Source organism: Stegodyphus dumicola, chromosome 3 (assembly GCF_044657685.1).
Source record: "Stegodyphus dumicola isolate Sdum_Otavi_A_Nest chromosome 3, ASM4465768v1".
Lineage (NCBI taxonomy): Eukaryota > Metazoa > Arthropoda > Arachnida > Araneae > Eresidae > Stegodyphus > Stegodyphus dumicola.
Genome location: NC_140770.1, coordinates 116152657 through 116176771, shown reverse-complemented (window position 1 = coordinate 116176771; position 24115 = coordinate 116152657). Strand labels below are relative to the sequence as shown.

Below are 24115 nucleotides of genomic sequence, written 5' to 3'. Positions count from 1 at the left end.
TTAATATAGATCACATTTATTGCATTAAGAACCTATTACATAATCCTCTACAAATCATTTTTATGTTCTGAATGAACTGCGAAGGCAACATGAGTTCGAATTTCCGTCGTGCAATAAAAATTCAGCATTCGATTTTTATACAATTTCATGTTCTAGAAAGGAATTTCAAAACTGCATCTGTGAATTCTTGAGGGCAGTCTGTATGTACACTATGGGTTGCTCCTTCGATTGCCTTAAATTCAGCGTTTGGGAAAAATTCTCTTATGTGTGGTTCATCGCCTTCCCTGAAAGAGACAAAGCAAATATTTGTAAAGATTTTCTCGTAAAGAAATGTTTTTTTTATAAGTATTACTTAAATTAATGTTTCACAATATGAAGATTCAATGTTTCGTTATCACGCTGCTGAGAATATTCTGAAGAATATAAATCTTAGCAAAAGTGAATAAATGAAATTACTTCTTTCAAAAAAGATTAAAAAAAGAGGCTTTATCTTTGTACCTAGGTTATTCATTTTACTTTTTCAAATTAAGATCTGTGAAATTTATCTGACAAAAAATCCTTTATTTTAAAGTCATTATTTGGTTCAGCATTTTTCAGTCAAATATTTAATTTAACATTTTCAAGAATACCTTAACGAAGTGAATAAATGCTATTCCTCCCAAAAATAGGGTTTTATCTTTGTAGTCATCCTGTTTAAGGTTTTAAAATTAAGCGAATTAAGGATACGGGAGGGCATTTTTTTGAGAACGAAAAAAAAAAAAAAATGATAATTACCCCTAATTTTACCAAAGTCATATGAATGCAGGAATACTAAACATCAAAATCTTACCAACTAAGGAACACAGTTATAATAATTATTCATTATAGCACTCTAAAGATTGTTTCGAGGCGAGGTCTATCGATTTTGACTGCAGAAACCTACTTAGTGGCAAAGTATATGAAAATGGTTTACCATTTGAAAATTATGCAATAAAAACAGAATATTTTGATGAATTCAAGAAATTATAAGGAACAGAAGATTATTCTTTATGCTGCTAGTTCTCCATTATTTCTAACATGCGGGATGAGAAAAGTGAAAGCAACAGGGCCAGGGGTCCTAAAGCAATCCAAACATCTATTTCTTAATTTTTACTTCAAGGACTATTTAGAAATTGAGATACCTTGTGGAAATTGATGTTGGACCAAGAGAAAAGCAGCAAGATTCTCTCGATGGTCTCCATAGTCCTCTAATTTACTTTAAATTTGGATAATTTTATTGAATCACTTCCTGCAGCAGACTTTTAACAAATGTTCTTTACCCATACTATTAAAAATAAAAATAACCGTTTTCTAGCATTCACTGGCTTGATCACTACAATACATGTTTATCCACTATTTAGTCAAAATAGGAATAAGCATTAACAAGATAGGCAAATATAGTCCCAAATATTTTAGAAAATTAAGAAATAGGCTCACTATAACTCAGCAGGTGACGAATGAGATTCTTTCTGCCTCAGAACACCGGATCTCTCGAAAATTTCTAGCCAGACGTTTGGGAGAAAGAGGAATGTACTTTCGCAGCTTTATTGTGTGGGACCTATTGTCTAGAGAGTACAATAACGTCCGTTCGAAATGGTGTTGTGAACTTTACAATTAGAATGATAAAGACTGGGCTTGATTACTATTCTCAGATAAGAGTAGGTACAGTCCGTTATCGTGATGAAGATGCCCACCGATCTAGCGTGAGCTGCCTACTGAGACTATGACCGGCGATCGATAAATTGAGTAAGTTCTGCTGCCTCATGTTCACCTTCTCTGTGGTACTTTCAATGACAATAACTCATGTCATCGAATACTTGATGTTGAAGACTGTCTACGTTCGCTTCTGCTTGAACATTCAACGCTTCATGCGGCCAGTACGTTCTGCAGATTTAAACTCTGTTAAAAATACTTGGAATGCTTTGGGTATGAGGCTAACTGGTCGAAAATATCCTCCAGCTAATAAGAATATCCTCAATCGTGCGCTGAAAGAGGAGTTGAATAAATTGCCTCAACAGCTGCTGGATTATGTTGCGCAAAGCATAACATGACCTGCGAAAAGCTGCATTTCACTCGGTGAACATATCGCGTACTGACACCTTTTTCAAAGGTACCTTGGTAAAGTTGGTAAAGGTAAAGTCGTTTAAATGCATTTTCCATTTCTCTTTACAGAGGATAAAGAAACAATGTGGCAACAATATTTCATCCTACCCCCGCTGAATGTTATACATTGCAAATTCAAATCCGTCCTTAGCAACTGTGCAATATATTCGGCTCTTTAGGATTGAACAATATCAACACAAAAACAGGAAGTATTATAAGTAACAAAGAATTTCTAAAATTAATAAGGTTTTCAAAAATATTACTATATTCCTCTTTTTGGGAAAATGAAAACATTTTATTCTTTTAGTCAATGACAACCCATTATTTCATTGTAAAAGAAACGCAGAAAACTGACGTTTCAAACTGATAAACGATGGAAATTATGATATGGGAAATGAAACTTTAACCAACCGTGGAAATCCGAAAAATGGAAAGAATGCCACAAATAAGGAGCTTTTTTGGAATATATGGCTGGCTATTAAAATTAAGGAAATTATAGATGCTAGACATGAAAGAATTGGAAATATTAAAGATCTAACTGAACCAAAACAAAAAATTTTGTCAACAAGAGGTATTTGGAGGAAAAAAAAATAAAAATGAGCACTGAAGAGAATGATAATGTTTTACAACAGAATGAAAAAGTTTTTTGTGTTCCTCTTGCTATAAAATTAACATTTGATGAAAATTATGACATGGAAAATAAAATTTTAATCAACTGCAAAGATCCTGCAAATGACAATGATGTCTCATCGAAACATATCGCTTATATAACGGGATTTCCATTCTATACAACTAGCTCTCTTGAGATTATCATTGTTAAACCTCAATAAAATATTCATTTCTAGAGATTTACGAAATTTTCGAAGTATAAAATTTTAAGCAATGATTCAAGATTTCTTAAGAAGACGTTAAAATTTCATTGTTTATAGAGTATGCTGAATCAGTTGCTGAAGTTATTTTAATAATGATTAGTAATACTTAATTTCGTATGCATATGGAACTTCCAAAGGATGGATTTTGGATTATTCAATTATGGCAAAGCACACGAGGGCTATCTGCCTAAAGGGAGGGATGCCTTCGGGAAGGACTTTTCTAAGGGAAACTGGCTCGTATACACGTTACACATCGGGAAAACCACGAAAACGCCCATCTGGCCAGCCTGTTCGCGGGATTCGAACCTCGGACCAAAATACCTGTGTTCAGCGTCTTTACCGCTCGGCCGCTGGTGGGCCTGGAATTTCCAACGCAAACTTTTATTTCAGCAAAAGTTAAAATTGGTGATCGATCACTTTGGATATGAGACTGAAAACAGATAATTAAGTAGCTATTCAACCCTACTTAAAAATTCAATATTTAAAATAAGAGAATATTTTCCCTTAATCTTCCATAAAATAAACGATTGCGGTATTATATTGAACACGGACTTGCCTAAAGAAGTTGCAAATATAATAATAATAATAATAATAATAAAAAGATCTTAAAGTACTTAGCAAAAATTTATTCAGAAATCTAAAATCATTGTTTATGGAACATTTTTTAAAGGATTTTATTACTCCTTTATACATACATGTTTGTCTTTGATCATTTTACCAGTTTTATAAATTTTTATTAGAAAATTTGATTTATTATAATTTGTCCTTATTCGATCCTTTAAGTTCTTTTATTAGAAGATTTGTCTTTATCATTTTTTTATGTTTCTTACTAGGACATTGGAATTTTGTCATTTGTCTTGTAAAGACCTTTTATTCTAACCAATTATTTTATGTTGAAAATCTTTCCTTTCACTTTTTATTTCAGTTTCCTCCCAGGTTGTAAATTTTAATGACGTAGTATGCAAATCTAAGTGATTTCAGAAGCAATATTCAAGCAGCGGTTTTAAGAGTTCGTGAGGAGTAGCAGGGGAGTTAGTTTAAGTAGACTTGTACGTGAAAGAGTTTTTGGTGCTTAGTCACTCTAATTATGTTATTGATATTCTTTCTCATGTTTCCTTATGTTTAGCTTTGTTGCGTGCAGCCGATTTAGCGGTTTAGATAATAAGTCGCGTAGCCCATCTTACTTATTGTGATTTTACATTTTTTTTTTAAAAATTTTCTGTTCGAGTTACTTATTCACAAATGGTGGAACAAAGAGACTCTACATTCTCCGTTCAGTTCTTAATGTTGTTTTATTAATTTATCCTCCTCATTTTAAAATTTTGGTTGAATTGTTTTAATAAAAAATTAGATTTTTATGTCATTTGTCCTCATCGTGTTTATTAAAAAGTTTCCTTGATAGTTAAGACGTCAAATGATTAGAAAAATCTTAGTATCTTTAAAAATTGTGAATTTATACATATCTTTTAATTTCCTTTATGTCATGTGTGCTGATTAGAAAAATTAGATTTTTTAAAAATTTCTTTAATGTGTGTTGTTCGTTCATTGATTAACTAATAAAGTGTCTCTTCAAACAGAAACAGTTCAATAAAAATATTTTACTTTAATAAATTACGCATTTGCTAGTACAAATATATTAATATGTCCATAGGCCCATTAGTTCAAATTATTCAGCCATCTCAATTTTTGTTTCGCAGTTTGAAATGAAAACTGTGGAGAAAACGGTTCATTTAAGTTAAAGGAACTAAAATAAGGAAGCAAACTAAATATATGAACTAAAATAAGCAACTAAAAGGAAATAAAATAAGCAACTAAATTACTTTTTAGGATATCGGAAGACAATTTTTTTCTTTTTATATTTTTACGTCCTTGTATGAAGTAAAGGAAGTATTGTAATCATGGAAAATTCCGTATCATATTTCAACGAAAATTTCTATTTTGACTGCTATTAAATACAATTTAAAGATGTTTTTGCATGACATACGTTGACATTTTGTATATAGGACTGCTATAACATGTAACTGTTCATCTCCCTTTTTAGTTGCAATCGGCAGCACTATCAACTTACTTTGCAGCTATTGCGCAAGTAGTAGAATAACTCGATTTCGCAGTAAGTGAATTCAAGATCATACAGCATTTGATATGCTAAATAGGAGCTATTAGCGCTATTTATCTCTTACTTAATGAACTCACTATATATATTATCTCCACCTTTTATTATTATTATTTTAATTTTTAAGTTTAAACGTTTTTCTACAAAAACGTTACTGTGTTGACGGTTAGCAGCCTCCTTACTTTTAAATCTTGCTCGTATCTCTCAAATTGAAATCGCCTACTACAGGCAACACCAAAAAACAGTTTCTATGAAAAACATTTAACTGCATTTACACGATTACCTGCGGCACCTGACATATTAAATATATAGGACAGACTAAAAACAATCTTAACTTTCGAATCAATAACCATAGAGCTCACATTAAGAAATTCAACGCACAAAAAAAATAGCACTAAAATAAGTACACCCTCAAAAATCAATACAACAGAATTAGAGCACTTTAAACACCGTGACTTCAACTCTATTAAACTTCAGATCTTAGATATAATACCCAATCACAAAGCACGAATTTTTCAAGAATCACTCTATATACTAAAACAACGTTCACTTTATCCCTATAAACTTAACACTTATATACATAGTCACAGAGATATTTCTAATAAATCCATTTTCAGCCAATTTAAGCTTTACAGCAACAAAACGCAAAGAGGCAAAAGAGGAAGCAAATTAAAAAAAAAATAATAATACGAGATTTTTACCCACTTTGGATACACTTGCATTGAAAAAACAATTGAAATGTTTTTTTTGACTCGGGAAAACTTCTCCAAGAAACTTCTCAACTGGTTACACTCTTGTACTAATAAATTCTCTTATCAAACTAAAAAAATTCATTCATGAAAGCTACGACGAAATACAAATCATTAAAGACATGGTTCTCGACTTTTGTATATTCAGACTTTCTAATTGTCTGGCTCAACGAAAAATTTATTTTAAAGTCAATTTTCTGCATCCGCAGTTTGACAATATTCGATTCTCTAGAGCAGTGTTTCTTAACCTTTCTAGCGAGTCGCATCCCATTGAATCTGAAAATATGTCTCCCGCACCCCATTGAAAAATGTGTTTTTATTTATTTAGTCTAGAAAAGTGCATTTTTTGCGAAACTTATTGTTTATTGAAAAACATTGTACATTCTATATAAATACAAAACAATATTATTTTTATTAATGACTAGTCTGTTGTTGTTTGTTCATTATTATACTGGCGAAGCGAGGTTCCTTTTTTGAAAGACATACGCGTAAGTCATCACTTGCATTTAAGCGATTTCTCGCTTTAGATTTTATATGCAAAAGCGATGAAAATCCCATTTCGCACAAGTAGGTGGTAGCAAAGGGTAAGACTAACTGCAGTGCTCCGTTCGCCAACTCTGGATAACGTTGTAACTGTGAACACCAGAATTGTTGCAATTCTAATTGTTCGAATTCAATTTGAACATGTCCACTTGCTTGCATTTCAATAAGTTGATCTTTTTTCAGATCACTATCATCCATCAAGTTTAAGTCAAACAGAAATGGATCCAGTATCCATCTCTGAGTTTTGGTAATATTTCCGGTAGAAAACTATCCATTGAATGATTCGCTCAATCGTCTCAAATGTATTACAATGCCAGGTATAATTGTATTCTTTTCATTTTTCGCAATAACAGAATCAAGCAAGGCAAAGTTTGCAAAATTCCCCTTTTCTACTCGACGTATCCAAATTTCTAATTTTGCAATAAATGAAGATAATTTTTCACTAGATATTATTATATTTATACCAAATCCTTGCATTGATAGATTCAATTCATTTAAATGGGTAAATATGTCTGCTAAGTAGGCCAGCCTCAGCATTGCATCATTACTCTCAAAATCTTTTACTAAATAACAGTTTTGACTAGTCAGTAATTGAATAATTTCCTCACGCAATTCAAAAACTCTGTTAAGCATACGACCCTTAGATAACCATCGTATTTCGGTGTGATATAGGAGCACGGTATGATCAGCACCGATTTCTTCGCAAAATGCACGAAAAATGCGATGATTAAGCGCTCGCCCTCGGATGTATTTTACTACATTTACTGCTGTAGTTAGATGTTGTTTTAAACTTTCTGGCAATGCTTTCGACGCAAGTGCATGACGATGCAACATGCAATGCGTTATTATAACTTCTGGTAATTCTCATTTCATGTGTGAAAAAAATCCTGAATTTTTGCCTAACATTGCTGGGGCATCAGTGCATATTGAGCCAATCACATTCATTGGTAATTGATATTTAGTAAAAAATTCTTTGATGTGATTGAAAATATCAATTCCTCTCGTATTCACCTCCAGTGGCTCACAAAATAGAAATTCTTCTATCACCTCTTTTTCCTTCACATACCTGACAAATACCAAAAGTTGGCTACAATTATCAACATCAGTTGACTCATCCAGTTGCATGCTTATTTTTAGTGGACTGATTTTTATGTCTTCAATTACTTGCATTAAAATATCTTCACTGAGATCTTGTATTCTCGATCGTATAATATCATTCGATAATGGAATCTGTTAGATTTTTTTATGTGCTTCCGAATCTAAAACTGTTTTAGCAATAATTAAAGCAGAAGGTTTAATCAACTCTTCAGTGACCGTGTGAGGTTTCTTTCTTTCTTTTTTTTTTTTTTTTCACATAAATATGCCACTTGACATGATGCTTCTAATAAAGGTTTTTGAATTGCTGGTCCGCACAATTTTAGGATAGTTCCAGTGGTATCAAACTGCGCCTTCTTTGATTAAGCTGTTCATGGCTATGCGCTTTTTCGCCACCATGCACATTGTTGAAATGCTCTAATAACTTTGATGGTTTGAGATTGCTGTTTGAAAATATCTTGGAACACAAGGCCATCTTTTTCGGTTGTGCAGGTAAATCCATAACCGGCATACTTATCGTTCCATTGTCGTTTTTTTTTTTTGACATAGTGGGGTTCACTATAATCGACTTAATTATTTAGAAATAATGTAATATAATATATATAATGTCCTTACGTTTGTAATATCACTGAATTCTGTTCGGCTTGAACGGGCAATTAAGAATGTATTAGTCTCGAGAGGTTTCTGGACAAGTCAGAATACACAATACACATGTCGCAGACACCATAGTTGACTCAACCTAACACAGGCGCAGTAGATGCAGATACAAATCTGTGAATCCGTAGATTTAATTGCAGTAGCACATGTTGAACTCAGCGCATGCGCAAGCTGGGATAACGTTCTCCGCTTGTATCGTGGCTTCGTGGCTATCGAGGTTTCTCGAAGGTCACGCTTGTATTCAAACAAAGTTTTTTTTTCTTTTCTTCGTCACCCAGCTGCCTGTTCGCGTTCGTTTGTAGCGTTTCATGCCTTTTCGTAGCGTAGTGTATACGCCCTTCGGCACCGGCTCTTTCCTGTGTCTTTTGCCGATAAGTGAGCTAGGTGCTACCAATTTTTATGAGTACTGGGGACTCTATTGCAGATTTCAAATATTTTATTATAAGAAATTTAATAAAGTATATTTAATATTTTTTATGGTTAGTTAGGGGCTTCTCCCGCACCCCCAAAAATACGCTCTAGAGTCATCAACGATTGTAAAGTTTACTTCCCAGCTGTAGACACTATACCAAGAGTTGCATTTAAATATCAAAGGACCTTAAGCAACTTGCTAACTAACCACCATGAAATAAATGAGTCAGCAAACATTGCAAGTCACCAGTTTACAGTACTTACGTAGATTCTCCTCACCAGCACATAATTACTGGCAACCTGAATATCATACAAAACCATCAACTAAAAACACTAATGAGTTATGGTGCAAAATTTAGACCAGTCAGATACATAACTAAAAATTACTGTTGCAAGAATTTCGAAAACAACATCAACGAATTTATAGTTTAAAGTATCAACTGAATTTACCTATAGATACTTTTTTAAAATGGAAAGATGAAATTCTTCAACGCATATCCACCGAAATCAATCACCTCTAGTTTAAAAGTGCATTTAATTGGTCGCAACTTACATCAGATATTAAAAATTAAAAAAAACTTTTTACTATTACAAAAATAGATAAAGCAAATAATAACTTTAGCATTATATGAAAACAATTCTACGCAGAAATTATTCATAAAGAACTTTTCAACGCAACTACTTATAAATTAGCAAACCTTACAGAAACATTTATAATAAACAGAATTAAAACTTTTCATAAAAAACTAAATATTACTTTAAATCCAAGCTACGACATATTTACTAACCTCTATGCACTTCCCAAATTCCATAAAACACCATTAAAATTCAGATTTATAGCAAATGGAACTAATAATTACAAGTAGAATGTAGACTATTATTTTTCAATTCAACTTAAAAAAATCTGTAAATTTATTTTCAACGATTGTAACACTAATCATAACTATTGCTGGATCATCCATAATAACACTCCTGTCATTCATGCCATACAAACAATTAACATACAGAACATTAACTGCTATGACTTTGAAAATTTATATACCTCACTTCCTCTAGAAGAAATTAATACTAGTCTACTAGATCTGCCTAAACTCTTCCCTCATATGCTCACGATTATGAATCTTAACATATGGAAAACCTACCTAAAATGCACACTTTTTCATAACTACATGAAATTTCAAAATCAACTTTTTAAACAAGTCAGAGGTCTTCCAATGGGTTCCCATTCCTGTACCTCGCTCTGTAATATCTTTTTATTTATCAAAGAATTTAACTTAAAAAAAAAAAATCTACAACGACAAGAATTAAATTACTACAAGCACACTTACAGATATATTGATGATCTTATTACAATTAATAATTTTAATAAAATTGAATACTCCGAGATTTATCCAAATTGCCTTACACTTAATAAAACTAATAATTCACAAAATGGCATAGATTATCTCGATCTTCAAATCATTAACTACAAAAAAATTTTCCTTTTTGACAAAACAAGAAACTTCAGTTTCAATACTAACAAATTAATAAATTGGAATTCCAACATATCCAAAAAAGTAATTAACAGTACAATGATAAATCAAATACAGCGAATTAAAAATATCTGCACAGATAAGATAGATCTACAACGCGAAATTTTGCTCCTTATTAAAATTCTCAAAAATAATCTAATACCTAATCAATTTATTAACCATTGCCTTAAAAGAACAGGCGTTAAACACTCACTCTAAATCATTTAACTGATAGGGATATGATAATTTGTTCCTAAACCTGAGAAGGCGGTATAAGTTGGATGACTATCAGTTGAAGGATTTGTACATAGTGTAATTACAAAGCTGTATATAATGTAAAAAGCTGTCTTCAGACTTATGCTGTTACTAAAAAAATGGGCCTATTTCATAATCTTTAGTCTGTCAAATAGCTCTTTGACAGTGAAAATTCCTTTTTTCTTTTCTTAATTTCTTCCTCGTTACGACACAACAACTAGCCAGAAATTAATTAATTTCCATTCACTAGTACATTAAAAAATTTTAACAGACGGTTTCACTCAAATAAGAACTCCACAACATACGTCCCTCAAGCATTCCTAGTCACTCGCTCTACCATAAATTACTTCACACAAGTTTCGCCGACTGAAATAATTCAAAGCCCCCGCTGCCGATAAAGAATTTCGGAAACACAAACCTTCTGAGTAAGACGCGAAAAAAACACTTTGCCCACTTCCCACTAGAAAGAACGTAAGTTAATTAATGCTTTTTCTGGCCTTTTATACCTTCATGTACATTCCCTTTTCTTCTTATTTATATTTTTAATTAAAATTTTTATTTTTTGATTTGTTTTTTCAAAAATTGCATTATATTTCTTATATCTCGTAATTTTCTAATGTTTATTTCAATTACGTTGAGTTCTATTTCATAATACCAATTTCCAATGTTTAATTTTTTTACAAATAGTTTTGAATTAAAATGCATAAACACGAGGACAATGACTCAAGTAATTTATCAATTTTACTGCATAAATTGCTTTTCACTCAAATGTGAATTACCGAAAATGCTTAATCAGAATGAGTTCTTTAGTGCTCTGCATTGGATCTTGATCCCTTGAATTCACGGAAATATTTGGCCTAACTTAAATTGACAGTTTGCCTTCGCCTTTTTACTTGAGTAAAGGACGAAACACCTTCGTATTTATTTCTTAATTATTGTTCATTGAACGGGAGTTGGTTTGTTCCCCTTGAAAAGTCAACTAATTTCCGATCAATGGCAATGATTACTTGCTTTTAATTTAATTTCTTTTTACGATTGAAATTTTGTTTTTCATGATTTAATTCAAGTCTCCGTTAAACATTTTTATCAATTTACATTCAAGTTACTTTAAAACAATTTTCGGAATTAAAATTACTAAGCATGGATTCACTCTTTTTAGATAATTCTACTAAAATTAATCTTAGGAGATAATATAATCAATATTTCTTTAGTAAATAAATTATTAGCAACTTACTTTGTAGCTATTGCGCAAATAGTAGAATAACTCGATTTCGCACTAAGTGAATTTAAGATCATACAACATATGTTATATATATACATATACCCACTCTGTTACTCCTGTTTTTATCCTTATATATTGATAAATTGCGCATTGTTTGCCTTAAAAATGATTGAATTATGTTCTTCTTATCTTCTGATTAAGCGTTTTTGTGCCATCAATTAGAAGAATAGTGGATTTGTGGCCAATCTAGAAAAACTAAGCTTCGCAACAAGAAAGTAATACCTTATTTTATTATTGAGAATTAAATTATGCTTAATCCATTCTGGAATTATCATTTAAGTTACTAAATTATCCCATATCTTGACTCGGCATAGCGTCCACAACAGGTTAAGTCAATTTCTGCGCCTTCATTGTCTTTTTGCTGTTGTGTAGCGAATTTAATTTAATTAAGTGATTCATAAAAATCAAAATTTTAATTTGTAATTATTCAAAATTTGAGCTACACAAGTTTGGTTATATTCTTTTTTGGCTTATTGATTCCAGTGTAATCTATTTCGGCTATTCGAGTTTACGCGAACTGCGTCTTCATTCTTGCACACGCAGACAATGGATTTAGGTGAACTTTTTGTGTAATAAACTCCGTTATTCATGTCAAAAATTAATTCGATTTCTTAGTATTTAATATCATTAGTTGCAAAAAAATTAGCTCTTTAATTTGACATAACTTTCGTTTTTCTAACTTTAATTGCATTTCAGTTATGAGCTTTAATTAGTAGATTTTTTTCCGTTTGCTTGTGATTTCGCTTGTGGGGGATGAAATGCCCTTTTCCGGTAGAATTGTCGCTTTTTTCGAGTTTTAGCGTTCTTTCGTTGGGATTGCTTGCAGGGTTGTTGAAATTCCAAGTTTCCTCTTCCACGAGGCGTGGTTATTTTGGCGGCGGCTTGGCGACTTCGAATTTCCGTTGGGGTTTCAAAGTGGTGGATTTGGCGAGTTTGCTAACATGAGGGAATGCTGTAGTTGCGACTATTTTAACTTTTGGCGAAGAGTGAGTTGTGCCAACTTGGCACTCCAGCGTCTTGTTTTGGGGCTTGTTTTGGCAAACGGCTTGTTTTGGGGGACGAGCATACATTTTTTGACACGTCTTCTGCTTTTGAATTGCTTTCTGATGCTGTACGCGACGGCAGCTGATTCTGCCGAGGAAATGAAATCTCTTCACGACAGAGATACGGGCTTCGTGCCTCTGCGCCTTTAGCGCAGGCCCTGGTTTGCTTGCATCAATGTCTTCACCTAATTCTTCGTTTCACCTAATTTTTCGTTCATTATAACCTTATTTAAATTATTGTAACTTAGTTTAATTGTAAAATAATAATAATAATAATAATAATAATAATAATAATAATAATAATAATAATAATAATAATAATAATAATAATAATAATAATAATAAGTTCTTCATGAAATTATGTAATTCAACTTTTGGAGTTCCTGCTTGGTGAGGATTTATTTGTAGTAGTATCATTATTTGAGCCTCTTTGCTCCTCTCAGGGATTAACTTTGTTTGTAGGATTGTAATAGCGTAACTACTTAACATCTATCCGGTTAAACTATACTGTAAAAAAATAGAAAGTTATTATGTACAATAATCAAAGCTACCCATTTTTAATTGATGGTATTGAGTGCAATAGTATGCAATATATTTTTTTTATTGATTATTCTGTGTGAAGTGTCCCTTTTTTTTGGGGGAAGTGTAACTTGTTAAATTTATTTTTTTTTCTCCCCGGGGAGGGTATTGTTCATTTATTCATAGTTTATATCTGATATGCTTACTAGATTTTAAAGGTAAATTTTAATAGAGATTCTAAGGCTAAAGTAATATTACTCAGTAAGAGTATGGATTGAAAACTCAATAGTACTGAACTGTTTTAATTTGTTTTGATTTTCTAAGAAATGGATATACTAAATGCATAAGAATTAAATAAATAAGTTTTTCTAGATCATTCAATGGTTAAAATTATTTTTGTTTGCTCATGATATTTACCAGTCTTTACTCAAATGGATTTTAAGGGTTAATCCGGAATAAACACAATGCAAAATTTCAATTTTATTGGTACTAGAATCTTATGGTTGAATTGAGTTGTTATTTTTAGATGTTATGGTCAATTATAGGGTACTTTGTGGAAAAATTTGGTAAGTTCAAAAATACCATAACATTGCCAAGTGAGACCAAAAGTAAACTTTCAGTTTTGTGCACCGAAAAATCTGCCTTCTTGTCACTGGCCGAATTGATTGTTTTTGCATAGAAACTGTAATTTTAATTGTAAAAGAAATTTTTAATTGTTTGAACTGCATTTGGTGCTTTATGTTTTTCTATATCTTTCAATTTTTAATATAGATAGTTTGAGTTTTTATGTATTTTGCCTAGTCGCGAAGTGAGAACTGAATTAATTGAACGAGAAATTTATCTCCAATGAAATTCTAGGAAATAAGTTTAAATGAAAGACAGGAAAAAATACGTATAATTTAATATTCCGAAAAGGAAATCATGTGGTGTACACACCAGAGTTTTTTATATTTATGTAAATGCAAAACATTTATGAAACATGTCTCATTTTTCTATATAGATGTTAACTATCTCATTTTAAACTTGAATTGCTTGTAATAAAACATTCAAATTTATACTATTATAAGACTCAAAGAACGTCTTAAGCAAATTTTTTAAAGCTGCTTAAATAATTGGCAGCGATTAAGATATCAGATTTCCCTTTACTGACTGAGTAAAAGAAATACTACTTACCCAACGAAAGGAGAAAACGTTCCATAAATGAAATAGGCTGGACCGTCATAAACACCTTTTGGTTCAGATATTGAAGTCTCTGTATTCTTTATTGCATCTAGCATTACTTTGATGTTAGCTTTAAGGCTGTAACGACCATCTGGGTTACGTTTCAGTGAAGTAAGTATATGGTCGTCATCGCCACGTCTTTTAAGCAACTCTTTCTGAAACACAAAAATAGATACTTAGTTAATTCATCATTACCTAATTATAAATTATGCAGCTTAAAATTTGATTCTAATTGCAGAAATAGAATGACCATTTTAAGTAGCTATTTCCAAAATAAACGAATTACTTACACCTTCGGCAGGTAACTGATTGTAAAGGTAGTCAAAGATAAATTTTTTAGCACCTTTTTCATCTACATCTGTTGGTATTTGTTCAGTAGCTTGTTGTATTAACGTTAGAGACTTGGGCATCATCTCCATTACAGCTTTCGGAAATTTTCTTACTGTCATATCTTCTACTATAATCATCTCAACTCTCTCTTTCTGAAATTAACGTTAAATAATAAAAGTTCATAGTTAAATATAAGGCTAATAAAATAGGATTTTCTTCATCTGCTTATTTTAATGTGATTTTCTTCTTCTATGTATTCTATTTTTAAGAGCTTTACACATTAATACCATGTAAATGCTTCTAAAATTTCATTATATTGAACTACTAAATAGAACAACTATATGTTAATAAAATCAATATAACTGGGACAAATTTCGATGAAGCACTTAAATTGGGCTGCCAAGAAACAAACACTAAATACATAGGGAAAACTCAATTAATTTTAGACAGGATTTTGTATAGTTAATAGCTTAAATTATAGATGAATGTTTTATGTTTGTTGACTCATTTTTTTATCATTCTGCCTATATTCTCATTTTTATTTTCATCATCTTCCAATAGACTGAAAGTCAGTAGTATATGTATAAGAATAGAGTCCTTGAAGTTAAAAGAGATGTTCTGAAATTGGCACAGAACTGCTGCCTGTTCAACTACTATTTTCGTTCTGGTTCTGAATTACTTGAATCGTTTTTAGCCGTTTGTTAACCGTATTTGTTCACTTCAGTCGAGATCCTCTTTAACTCTTATGTTCGGTCACTTGAGTTAGTACAAATTAGCTGTGTAAATTTATTAGACTGAAGAGCTTGTAAGGTTTATTTTAATTTTGTAACAGTTACTTTTAATTTGCAAACCCTTTCCTTTAAATTCTTGTTTCCCACTCACAACTCCCTATCAAACTGAGCTTTTAGCATCGTTTTGCGTGTAAATAAGATAGAAGGAGTATTTAAGGAGGGTTTAGCATATTTGAAAAGAAGAGCTTAGGAGTCCTTAGTGGTTCGTGTTTGCCATCAGGTTACTTCATTGTTACGCTTGGCCACATTGTACCTGCGTATTGATATTATCCGGTTACTTTAATTGAGGGACAACTACGTTAGGTATTTGTGCATAACTTCGTCAGTTTAGTTTAGCATTAGATTAGTTTCTTATTTTTTATTCTAAGTTGAAGCTCTAGTAGAGGCTTTGTATGCCCGAGAAGGATAAAACTGTTATTATTTCTTAGAGTGAATAAAAGGGTAATTTAACCATTCTCTGGACTTTGTCGTTTACACACTTATATTCAGCTATAAGTAGCTAAACAGTTCAATAAATTCCAATACTTTCAACATACATAAAGTAGTTAGGAATATAATATAATAAAAAAGTTTGTTTAAACACTTTTCCGAGTTGATATTAATTTATTGAAGGATTAGAACAAGACTATTAGAGGCCTAGCTGCATTTATGGAGCCAGAATTTATTATCTTAAATACACGACTGGCCTTTAAAACTGATACACAGGGAGGATAGCAGAATTTATTTATTGTAGCTATACAGTATAATGGAAGGAATACATGATTAAATTTACAGGTGATTTGAGGTACGCAACATGCAGAATTCAATACACGGAGTTGTGCCTGTCTGGCATCAAAGATGGCTTCAGTCTGGCTGGGTATTGAGTCGAAATGACTTAGATGACAGATAGGAGTACTTAATTCCATGCGGAATTAACTCTATGCCAAACTTCATCAATCGTAGTAGCTGGTGAATAGTAACGTGCTAGCCTCTAAGCAATCCATTACCAGATGTTTTCAATGGATGAAAGATCTGGAGAAATTCCTGGCATCGAACACTCTTTGTATCGAAGAAGATCAAGACAGCAAATGCGGTTGTCCATTATTTTGTTGAAGAATAGAGACACGAAGGCCTAAAAGATAGGGCATGGCCATGGGCTTTACCACGTCACAAATATAACGGCAATTGTCCACATTACATGCTAGGCAAAGAAGAGATGATCTGATGTGAACCTATTGGCATTCCATTCCAGAACATCAGACGATGGTCTGTGAAATGATAAAGAATGCAAGCAGGCAGCATGCGGTCGCACATTGTCTTGGTGAAAGATGACGTCACGCAACCCTCGAAGATAGAGCACAGCCACAGACACATCAGAAATGCTATGTGGCTGTCCAAATTAGCGACTGTGCAAACAAGATATGACCGATATGTGTACCCAATGGGGCTCACACCAGCAAGCCTGGTGATGGGATCTTATGGTGATGACGAATTCAAACTGGCAATTTTCTTTCTTCTCTGTGCCTCCATCCAGCATGAAGATGTACACAGAATCGGGATTAATTGGAAAAGACGACGTGGTGCTACTTCTATGTCTAGTATAGTTGTTCGTCGTACCATTGTGGTGCCTCTTTCTTCTGCAGCATCAAGAAACGCCCTAATAATGCTCGCCGTGCTGACAGTCCGTAGTGTTCCAGACGTCATTGCACTTTTCATGTGCACACTTGTCGTGCTGCACACGAGCCAAGTTCCTATCTCGGCTCAGGGTGAGTGTCGTGGCTAGTCCATGAAATCTATATTTTTTTCCTTGTCATATTTGGTGCTCCATCGGTCGAAAAATTGCATATATTTGTATTTGTGATAGGCACTTTCAAACTTAAAACCTTTTCCTGAAATTCACGAAACATATCACATCCCGTTGTAGTTCCCTTTAAAGAACGCATGCACGGCAGTTTCTCGGTAATTTCGAAGTTCTCATGAATATTTTTTTTATAAATGATACTAATTGAGCAGTATTATTTATATCAGTGCTCTTTCATTGATAGCTATGGAGCAAAATTTAAACTGGCCAATCTTTGACTTTGTGATGTCAAATTTTTATCGACGTCTTCGATTCTAGAAGTCACCGTTTTTCGAGATAAGCTTACAGTCTCAAAATTATATTTCTTCTCCGGACATAAAACATCACAAAATTTGGAGCATGAATTTTTTAACGAACTCCCCATCACTGAGAGCTTTATTATTTTTAGCAATATTGTATGCTACAATGTAACTTGCATGTGTAGCTGTTTCTTGGATATTGTTTACGTTCTTGAAAAAATTTTCTCAGCTTGATATTTTTTTACAAAGACTTTCTGTATTTTGTTTTCTTTCATATTCTGACATTGCTTCGTAATTGAAATTCTTATGCTTAGATGTGAAAAAGCGAGAAATGTTATATTCTTTGAAAACTGCTACAGCTTCACTGAAGATGAGACACACTGGTTTATCTTTTACAACTGTAAAAAAAAATTCCAGGTATATTCATTATTAAAAGCACGGCACTCTGAATGAACTATACGTTTTTTAGTAGCCCTATTGGGGTTGAAATATTTTACGAATAACCCAAATAAGCACTAGTTACGCTATACGTTTAGTAATTTCACCACTGTTCACAATGATGCTATATATTTGCAATCTTTCCACACGCAATCAATAATATTAGAATTCGCGACAAAAGAAAAAAGCCGCTGGCTGCAGCTTAAAATTCGCAGTCTGCCACATGTGAGGTCTAATTCACCTATATTAGATTCCCATATGTCTGCTCCCCGAGAAAAGAAATGACACTTCTTGGCGCTAGTCTACAACTATAGCTAACAAAGAACTTCAGCTTTTAACACTTTACCGATTGAAAGCTGTCTGTGTTTGCTATTTCCGTCGATTTATGCTTTGTGGATCAAAAATAGAGAAAGTAAAAAGATCATCAGTCCTTTGAAAAAAAGGAAGAAAAAAATATATTTAAACAAAGTAGAAAATGAGATGGATATATAATATATAAATATATATTTCTTTTAATTTGCTTCAGACCATCAAATTAAAAAATTTTCCGCGGGCCGGAGTTGGCCCGCGTGCCGGAGTTTCCCAGCTCTAGTTTAGACTAATCTTCAGCCTTAGATCCCTTTCCTTTTGATAGTTTAAACTACATGAAAATAAAGACAGGTCATTGGCACGCAAAGATTCGCTCGACGGACGAATTACATTACATCATCTTCATTATAAATGCCCGAACTATGCAGGAAACTATTATGGTAATAAGAAAATTGCTCATATGCTCATATTAAACTTTCCATTTTGCAAAGTTGTGCGTTGTCCTGTTTTCATCGTTGAAACCTCTCATATATTTAAAACATTTTGGGTGTTATATTTTCTTTGTCTGACTGAGGAAGAAATTTTTTTGGATGGCATTTCTTCATAGATTAAAAACATATTTTGGAGCAAGACATTTAACTCTTTGAAAACCAAAACCTTCCCTAACCTGTATGTTAAAATATCGAACTGCCCGAAATGGTTTTCGAGCGTCACAGCAATTTCTTTCCCACCCCATCCATTAGCGCACAAAGAAGAGTGAAGACTTCAAATGACATCCTTTCTACTTCTAACAAATAAAGATAAGAAACAAGAAATAAATCATTTTAGAGCAAGCTGTCTGCAGTAAACTGATACAATGCAGTTGAGGAAACTTCACTTGCTATTGCATACCTTTAGGGAGGGAAGGAAACAACACCATAATTTCGGTCATTTGGGGCGGCTGTGGTGGTTTGAATGAAAGGCCATTTGGGCCGTTATGGTCTTCAAAATGTTAATGGACAATCGAACAAAGAAATTTAAAAACATTTCTATCTGACCATAGAGTGTCAATTGCTTCGTTTTAGGTTACCTTTATTACAGCCGTAACGTGATATAATCATGCATAATGTAAATTTAAACACTGGCATCTAATGAGCCCTCATTTTTTCATAGTACTGTTTCATTTTTACTATGCTTTCTGCCCACGTATTACACTATCCACTTGTTCTTCTGTGTGGTATGGCCCACTCTATCAACTAGATAGATATCAATATGTAATTGTTTAATAATTTCTATACATCTTTAATTGTTTGGATTAGGGGCTCACAAACTAAGACTGATTGCAGATTTCTGAAACTGTATTCGAATAAAACGATTCAAAAGTCTGCCTCCTTCCGTTCTATCAAACACCATATTACGGAATAAGAATTACACTCAGAAATTTGGCTTTTTGAACAACCTAAGCATATTGCTGTTATTTCTTCTGCCCTATCGTGAAAGGCATTGGTGTGTCTACGTCAAGTATTACAAGAAGTACTCTAAATTCCACGAAATGTAAACAGAACAACCCGAAAGACCAATGCATCCACTTTTCCATACCCTTTCTCCATCAAGATTGCGTTACATGGAAATACCAAATGCGGAAATGCGAACTCCAAATTTCCAAATTCTTATGAATAACTGTAACAAGGAATATTGTGTAAAGATGAGTAAAATATAATATTTAATATAAGGCACAAAACACATAACAAAATGTATTTTGTTATTCGGATGATATTTCTGTTGACATATTTGAATAACTGCTGTATATTAGTGCTTATCGAATGAAACTCTTAAATAATACATTAGTTCTTAGTATAAAAACTCTTAATACCTACACCCTGGAAGAACGTTTATTTATCTTAAAATGAGTTTTACTAAGCCGAAATAATATCATAAGTAAAACATTTCGGATAGAGAAATATTTCGCTGAAGTCATAACGGCAGATACAAAATATATAAGATCTATTAGTAAACTTGTTGTTACGAAGGAAAGGAAATGTAGAGACACTTCTGAAAATCTTTTCGAAGAAAAGCCATTTATTTTAAATCTAAAGGTCTTCAGAATTATTAAGAAGTACGAAGATCACGTGAAAATAAAACTTTGACATTAAAGTAGTCCTCATAAATATGAAACAAAATTTTGCACTTACTAATTATTGTGCATTGATGGACTGTAACTGATAAAAATTAACAATAATATCTAGCATGGAGATAAAAATTTCATTAACAAAATTGTCTCAAATAGTCAATGATAAATTACTGACGGATGCATATGATTAAATGCATAAAGGGGGGATAGCTCTACAACAATTTAGTTGTATTATAAATACCTTCAAAGAACACAATTTTAGAACTTGTTAGATACAACGCTATTATTAATATAGATTTTTTTATATGCTTCGCTTCCAAGCCAGATATAGATTTAGGTATATTTTAACTTTAGCTGCTACTGACTGGACAATAAAATAGTATTGTTAATCACCAATTAATCTGATATTTATTATTTTAACTACCAGTTTGGATGAATAGAATTTAATGATGTTGCTGAAGAGTTTTTCTAAGTTTAAAATTAATGCGCACGAAGATAAATGAAATGATAAAAAAGGATAACATCAAATTAATTATCCATAAAAAGTTCTTTTCGCAAAGTTGGTCAGTTTGGTTGTCTCCTATGTTTTATTTTTCTCATACAACTGCTAACGCTTATAATGTGGCTACCTTTGCTTAGGAACTAAACAATCACAGTATTTTCTAATTCTATGTATATTTATTAAATTCCAGGTCTTTTTAAAAAAATTTACCTCCACAAGAGCTGTTCTTATTGCTGTTATTCCTCCCATGCTATGTCCGAGTAAAACAGCTTTGGGAATGTTCAATGTGTCCATGAAGTGCACTAAATCAATGGAATTAATATCTAAGTTGAACTCATCCGACCATTCGCTGTCACCATGATTTCTGGCATCCAGTAGGTATATCTGAAATCAAATGTAAGTGTTGTCAATACTTTTGGTAAAAACCTTAACTTATCATAATAATCAGCATATCCTTAATTGTTTACATGCATGAGTTTAACGCAAAGGACAGTATAACATTCCGCAAAGCCACCAATATATAAATTTAAATATTATTTCGCAGTATATTCTTACCCATGAAATGCGAAAATATGGAAATATTTTTGTCAGTCAGTATGTGTTGATAATGCACATGAAACAAAAATAATAATTACAGAGTGAAAATATCAAATTTTGCTAAAAATGTAGCACAGTTTCAAGATTTGTAGATGTTCCCAAAAATTATTAATTTCAAAAATCTTCGCAAATTTCGTATATTTAAAGATATTAATTTATCGTAAGCTTTTTATTAATGTATATTTGACTTTAAAGGGATCCTATAAAAAGTTGTATTTACAAAATTTTCCATCACAACAACTGAAATTGTTTTTATGAAACTTTCTTGGGAAATTGCGTAATTGTAACTGCCTATCTAGAATAAATACTAAAGGAAATAAAGCTATAGCAGCCTTTCTCAAATACCTTTTCCAGTAACTGTACGAGAATGTACTTTAAAAACATGACTGTGGCAGTTTAGAACTTGTCCTTACTGTACATATAATTTTTGGTACGGAATTTGTCTTAGCAAGCGACGGGAACCATCGAAATTTTGAATAATACCAACTTCCTGAAAACAGGGATAACAAACTTATTAATACGAGTAATATAAATAGTGCTATTATTTAAATAAAATAAAATGTAATATGAAACGGAGTCTATAATTTACATAAATAGAGAAGAGAATAAATTTCTTACCTTTCGTTTCGTTGCATTGGCAATTGTTTGAGGGATATCCAACCAGCAATCGCTGGAAGCTGTTAAAGCATGCAAAAAAATAATCGGTGGTTTGTCACCGGCACCACTTACAGGCTCAACAGTCTTATATGCCAATCTTACTGGAACGTAACTGAAAATAAATTACACGTTTTGAATATAACACAACTGTAAAATATCAAATTGTAAACGATACTTTTAAAAGTTTGTATACCTCATTAGATTAACTTAAAATAACAAGGTTCCATACATATTTATACATGGAATACATAGAATGTTCAAATGAAATACATTTACATGTTAATTTATTATTAATAAACACTTTTTAACTAAATATAATTGGAAAGCTTGTTGTGGAGTTCGTAATAATACTAAAAATCATAAAGACGGAAAAACTGAACTGTATAACCCCATTTGAAGACTTCATCATACTATAGGATTTAATCTTCAAATTAACCAGTTATTCATAATTTCAGCTTTTACTATAACTTCTCTTTTCCGTTTCCTCACCAGAATGAAAGTTGAGTTAGAGAGGGTTTAAGCTGAGATTTCTGGATTGAAAAAATGAGCATGTTTCTGCCTCTCGGAGCCGCTTTACGTAGTTCCTGACAGTTCTGATAAGTTCGTAATTATTCCGCTTTGCGTTTTGCTGCAGGCATTTCAATCTGATTTACCGGATAAAATTTTTAAGCCAGCTTATATTTAAATTTATTTGAGTAGCCTTTAAATCTATTCTACGTTTTAAATTTGAACTTGACTGTTAATTTAATTATTCGTACATTGCCATAAGTGGTGGTTGATTCTATTAGCAAAGGAAGTGCATTTATGTTCAAAGTTCTGTTTCAATAAAAAAAGGTTTTTTAAACCTTTTCAAGTCTCTGTAGTTAGTTCAACACAACGGTGATTTGCTTTACGCCTAATTTAGGAGTTTGGAATTATTTATGCCTCCAAAGTCAGTCAAACTCTACAATATCATAAGCTAAACATCGTTTGTAAGAAAAGAGAAGCATGCTAAGAATCCAATTTTATCTTAGATACAAAATAAATTTGGTACTTAAGATAAATTTCGATCGGGTATGTTAATAATTTTCTATAATACATTTTAAAGAAAACAGAGCATAATGGCAGCATATTTTAACTATTTTTTCTTAGTTTGCTTTATTTTCACAAAAGCGAAAAAAGGAGTTAGATATTCAATGTATGAATAATATGAGACTGATGTACCTGAATTTCCAGTATTAGCCTAAACACACGAATTAAATTTTTATTTTATGGTTTTTGTTATGCCATCTAATCTTAATTTGTTTTTATTTCACATAGAACTGTTTCTTTTCGCGCAACATATGGCATATTAATTGCTTTAATCTTTCTAGAGTTTCATGAAATTTTCTGATTAATTTATATTATTAAGCTAAACAAAAAAAAGAACCATATTTCTTATTGTACTAACAAAATGAATGAAAATTTAAGTGAATTATAATTAATGAAGTTTAATACTGTATTTGTTAGCTGAGATTAATTAAACGAACTAAACTTAAAAATTGACTGACATACATATAGCACATATATTTTTTAATTTAGGAAAATATTACTATTAACTAAAGGCACAAAACTGTTAAGTGAAATACACATTTTGAAAGTACATTTGTATTTGTAAAAATATGAAGACCTCATGGTTGATAATACTGTTTTGCATTTATTTATTTTATATTTTGCATCAACTTTCAAAACGTCATTTTACGGTGATGTTAAATAACCATTAAGTAACTTACTTCGACATATTTTCTTGACAAAAAATGAGCCTAAGATACACGGAAGCACTAGAAAATGGAGAACGTCTTCAAAAAGGGGGATGTTAAAGCGAGTGGGCTGTCTCTTTCTGAGATACTGCTATCTACAATGAGTATACATCAGAAGAAGAGAAAAATAAA

At 32.1% G+C, this 24115-nt stretch overlaps 1 protein-coding gene across 2 annotated transcripts; it reads right to left on the bottom strand.

Annotated features, from left to right (window-relative positions):
• Nucleotides 1-24115, bottom strand: LOC118185781 (sn-1-specific diacylglycerol lipase ABHD11-like). Of its 2 annotated transcripts, none has more exons than XM_085813217.1 (6): nucleotides 23957-24115; nucleotides 22167-22317; nucleotides 21162-21335; nucleotides 14683-14874; nucleotides 14345-14547; nucleotides 1-284 (listed from the first exon to the last, which is right to left on the bottom strand). In XM_085813217.1, the coding sequence occupies exons 1-6, from the start codon at nucleotides 23962-23964 to the stop codon at nucleotides 146-148; spliced, it is 867 nt and encodes a 288-aa protein (XP_085669343.1). In that variant the 5' UTR covers nucleotides 23965-24115; the 3' UTR covers nucleotides 1-145. The 2 variants fall into 2 exon arrangements, with proteins under 2 accessions (XP_085669343.1, XP_085669344.1); XM_085813218.1 differs by lacking the exon at nucleotides 23957-24115 and adding an exon at nucleotides 21894-22038 and having other exon boundaries at nucleotides 22167-22282.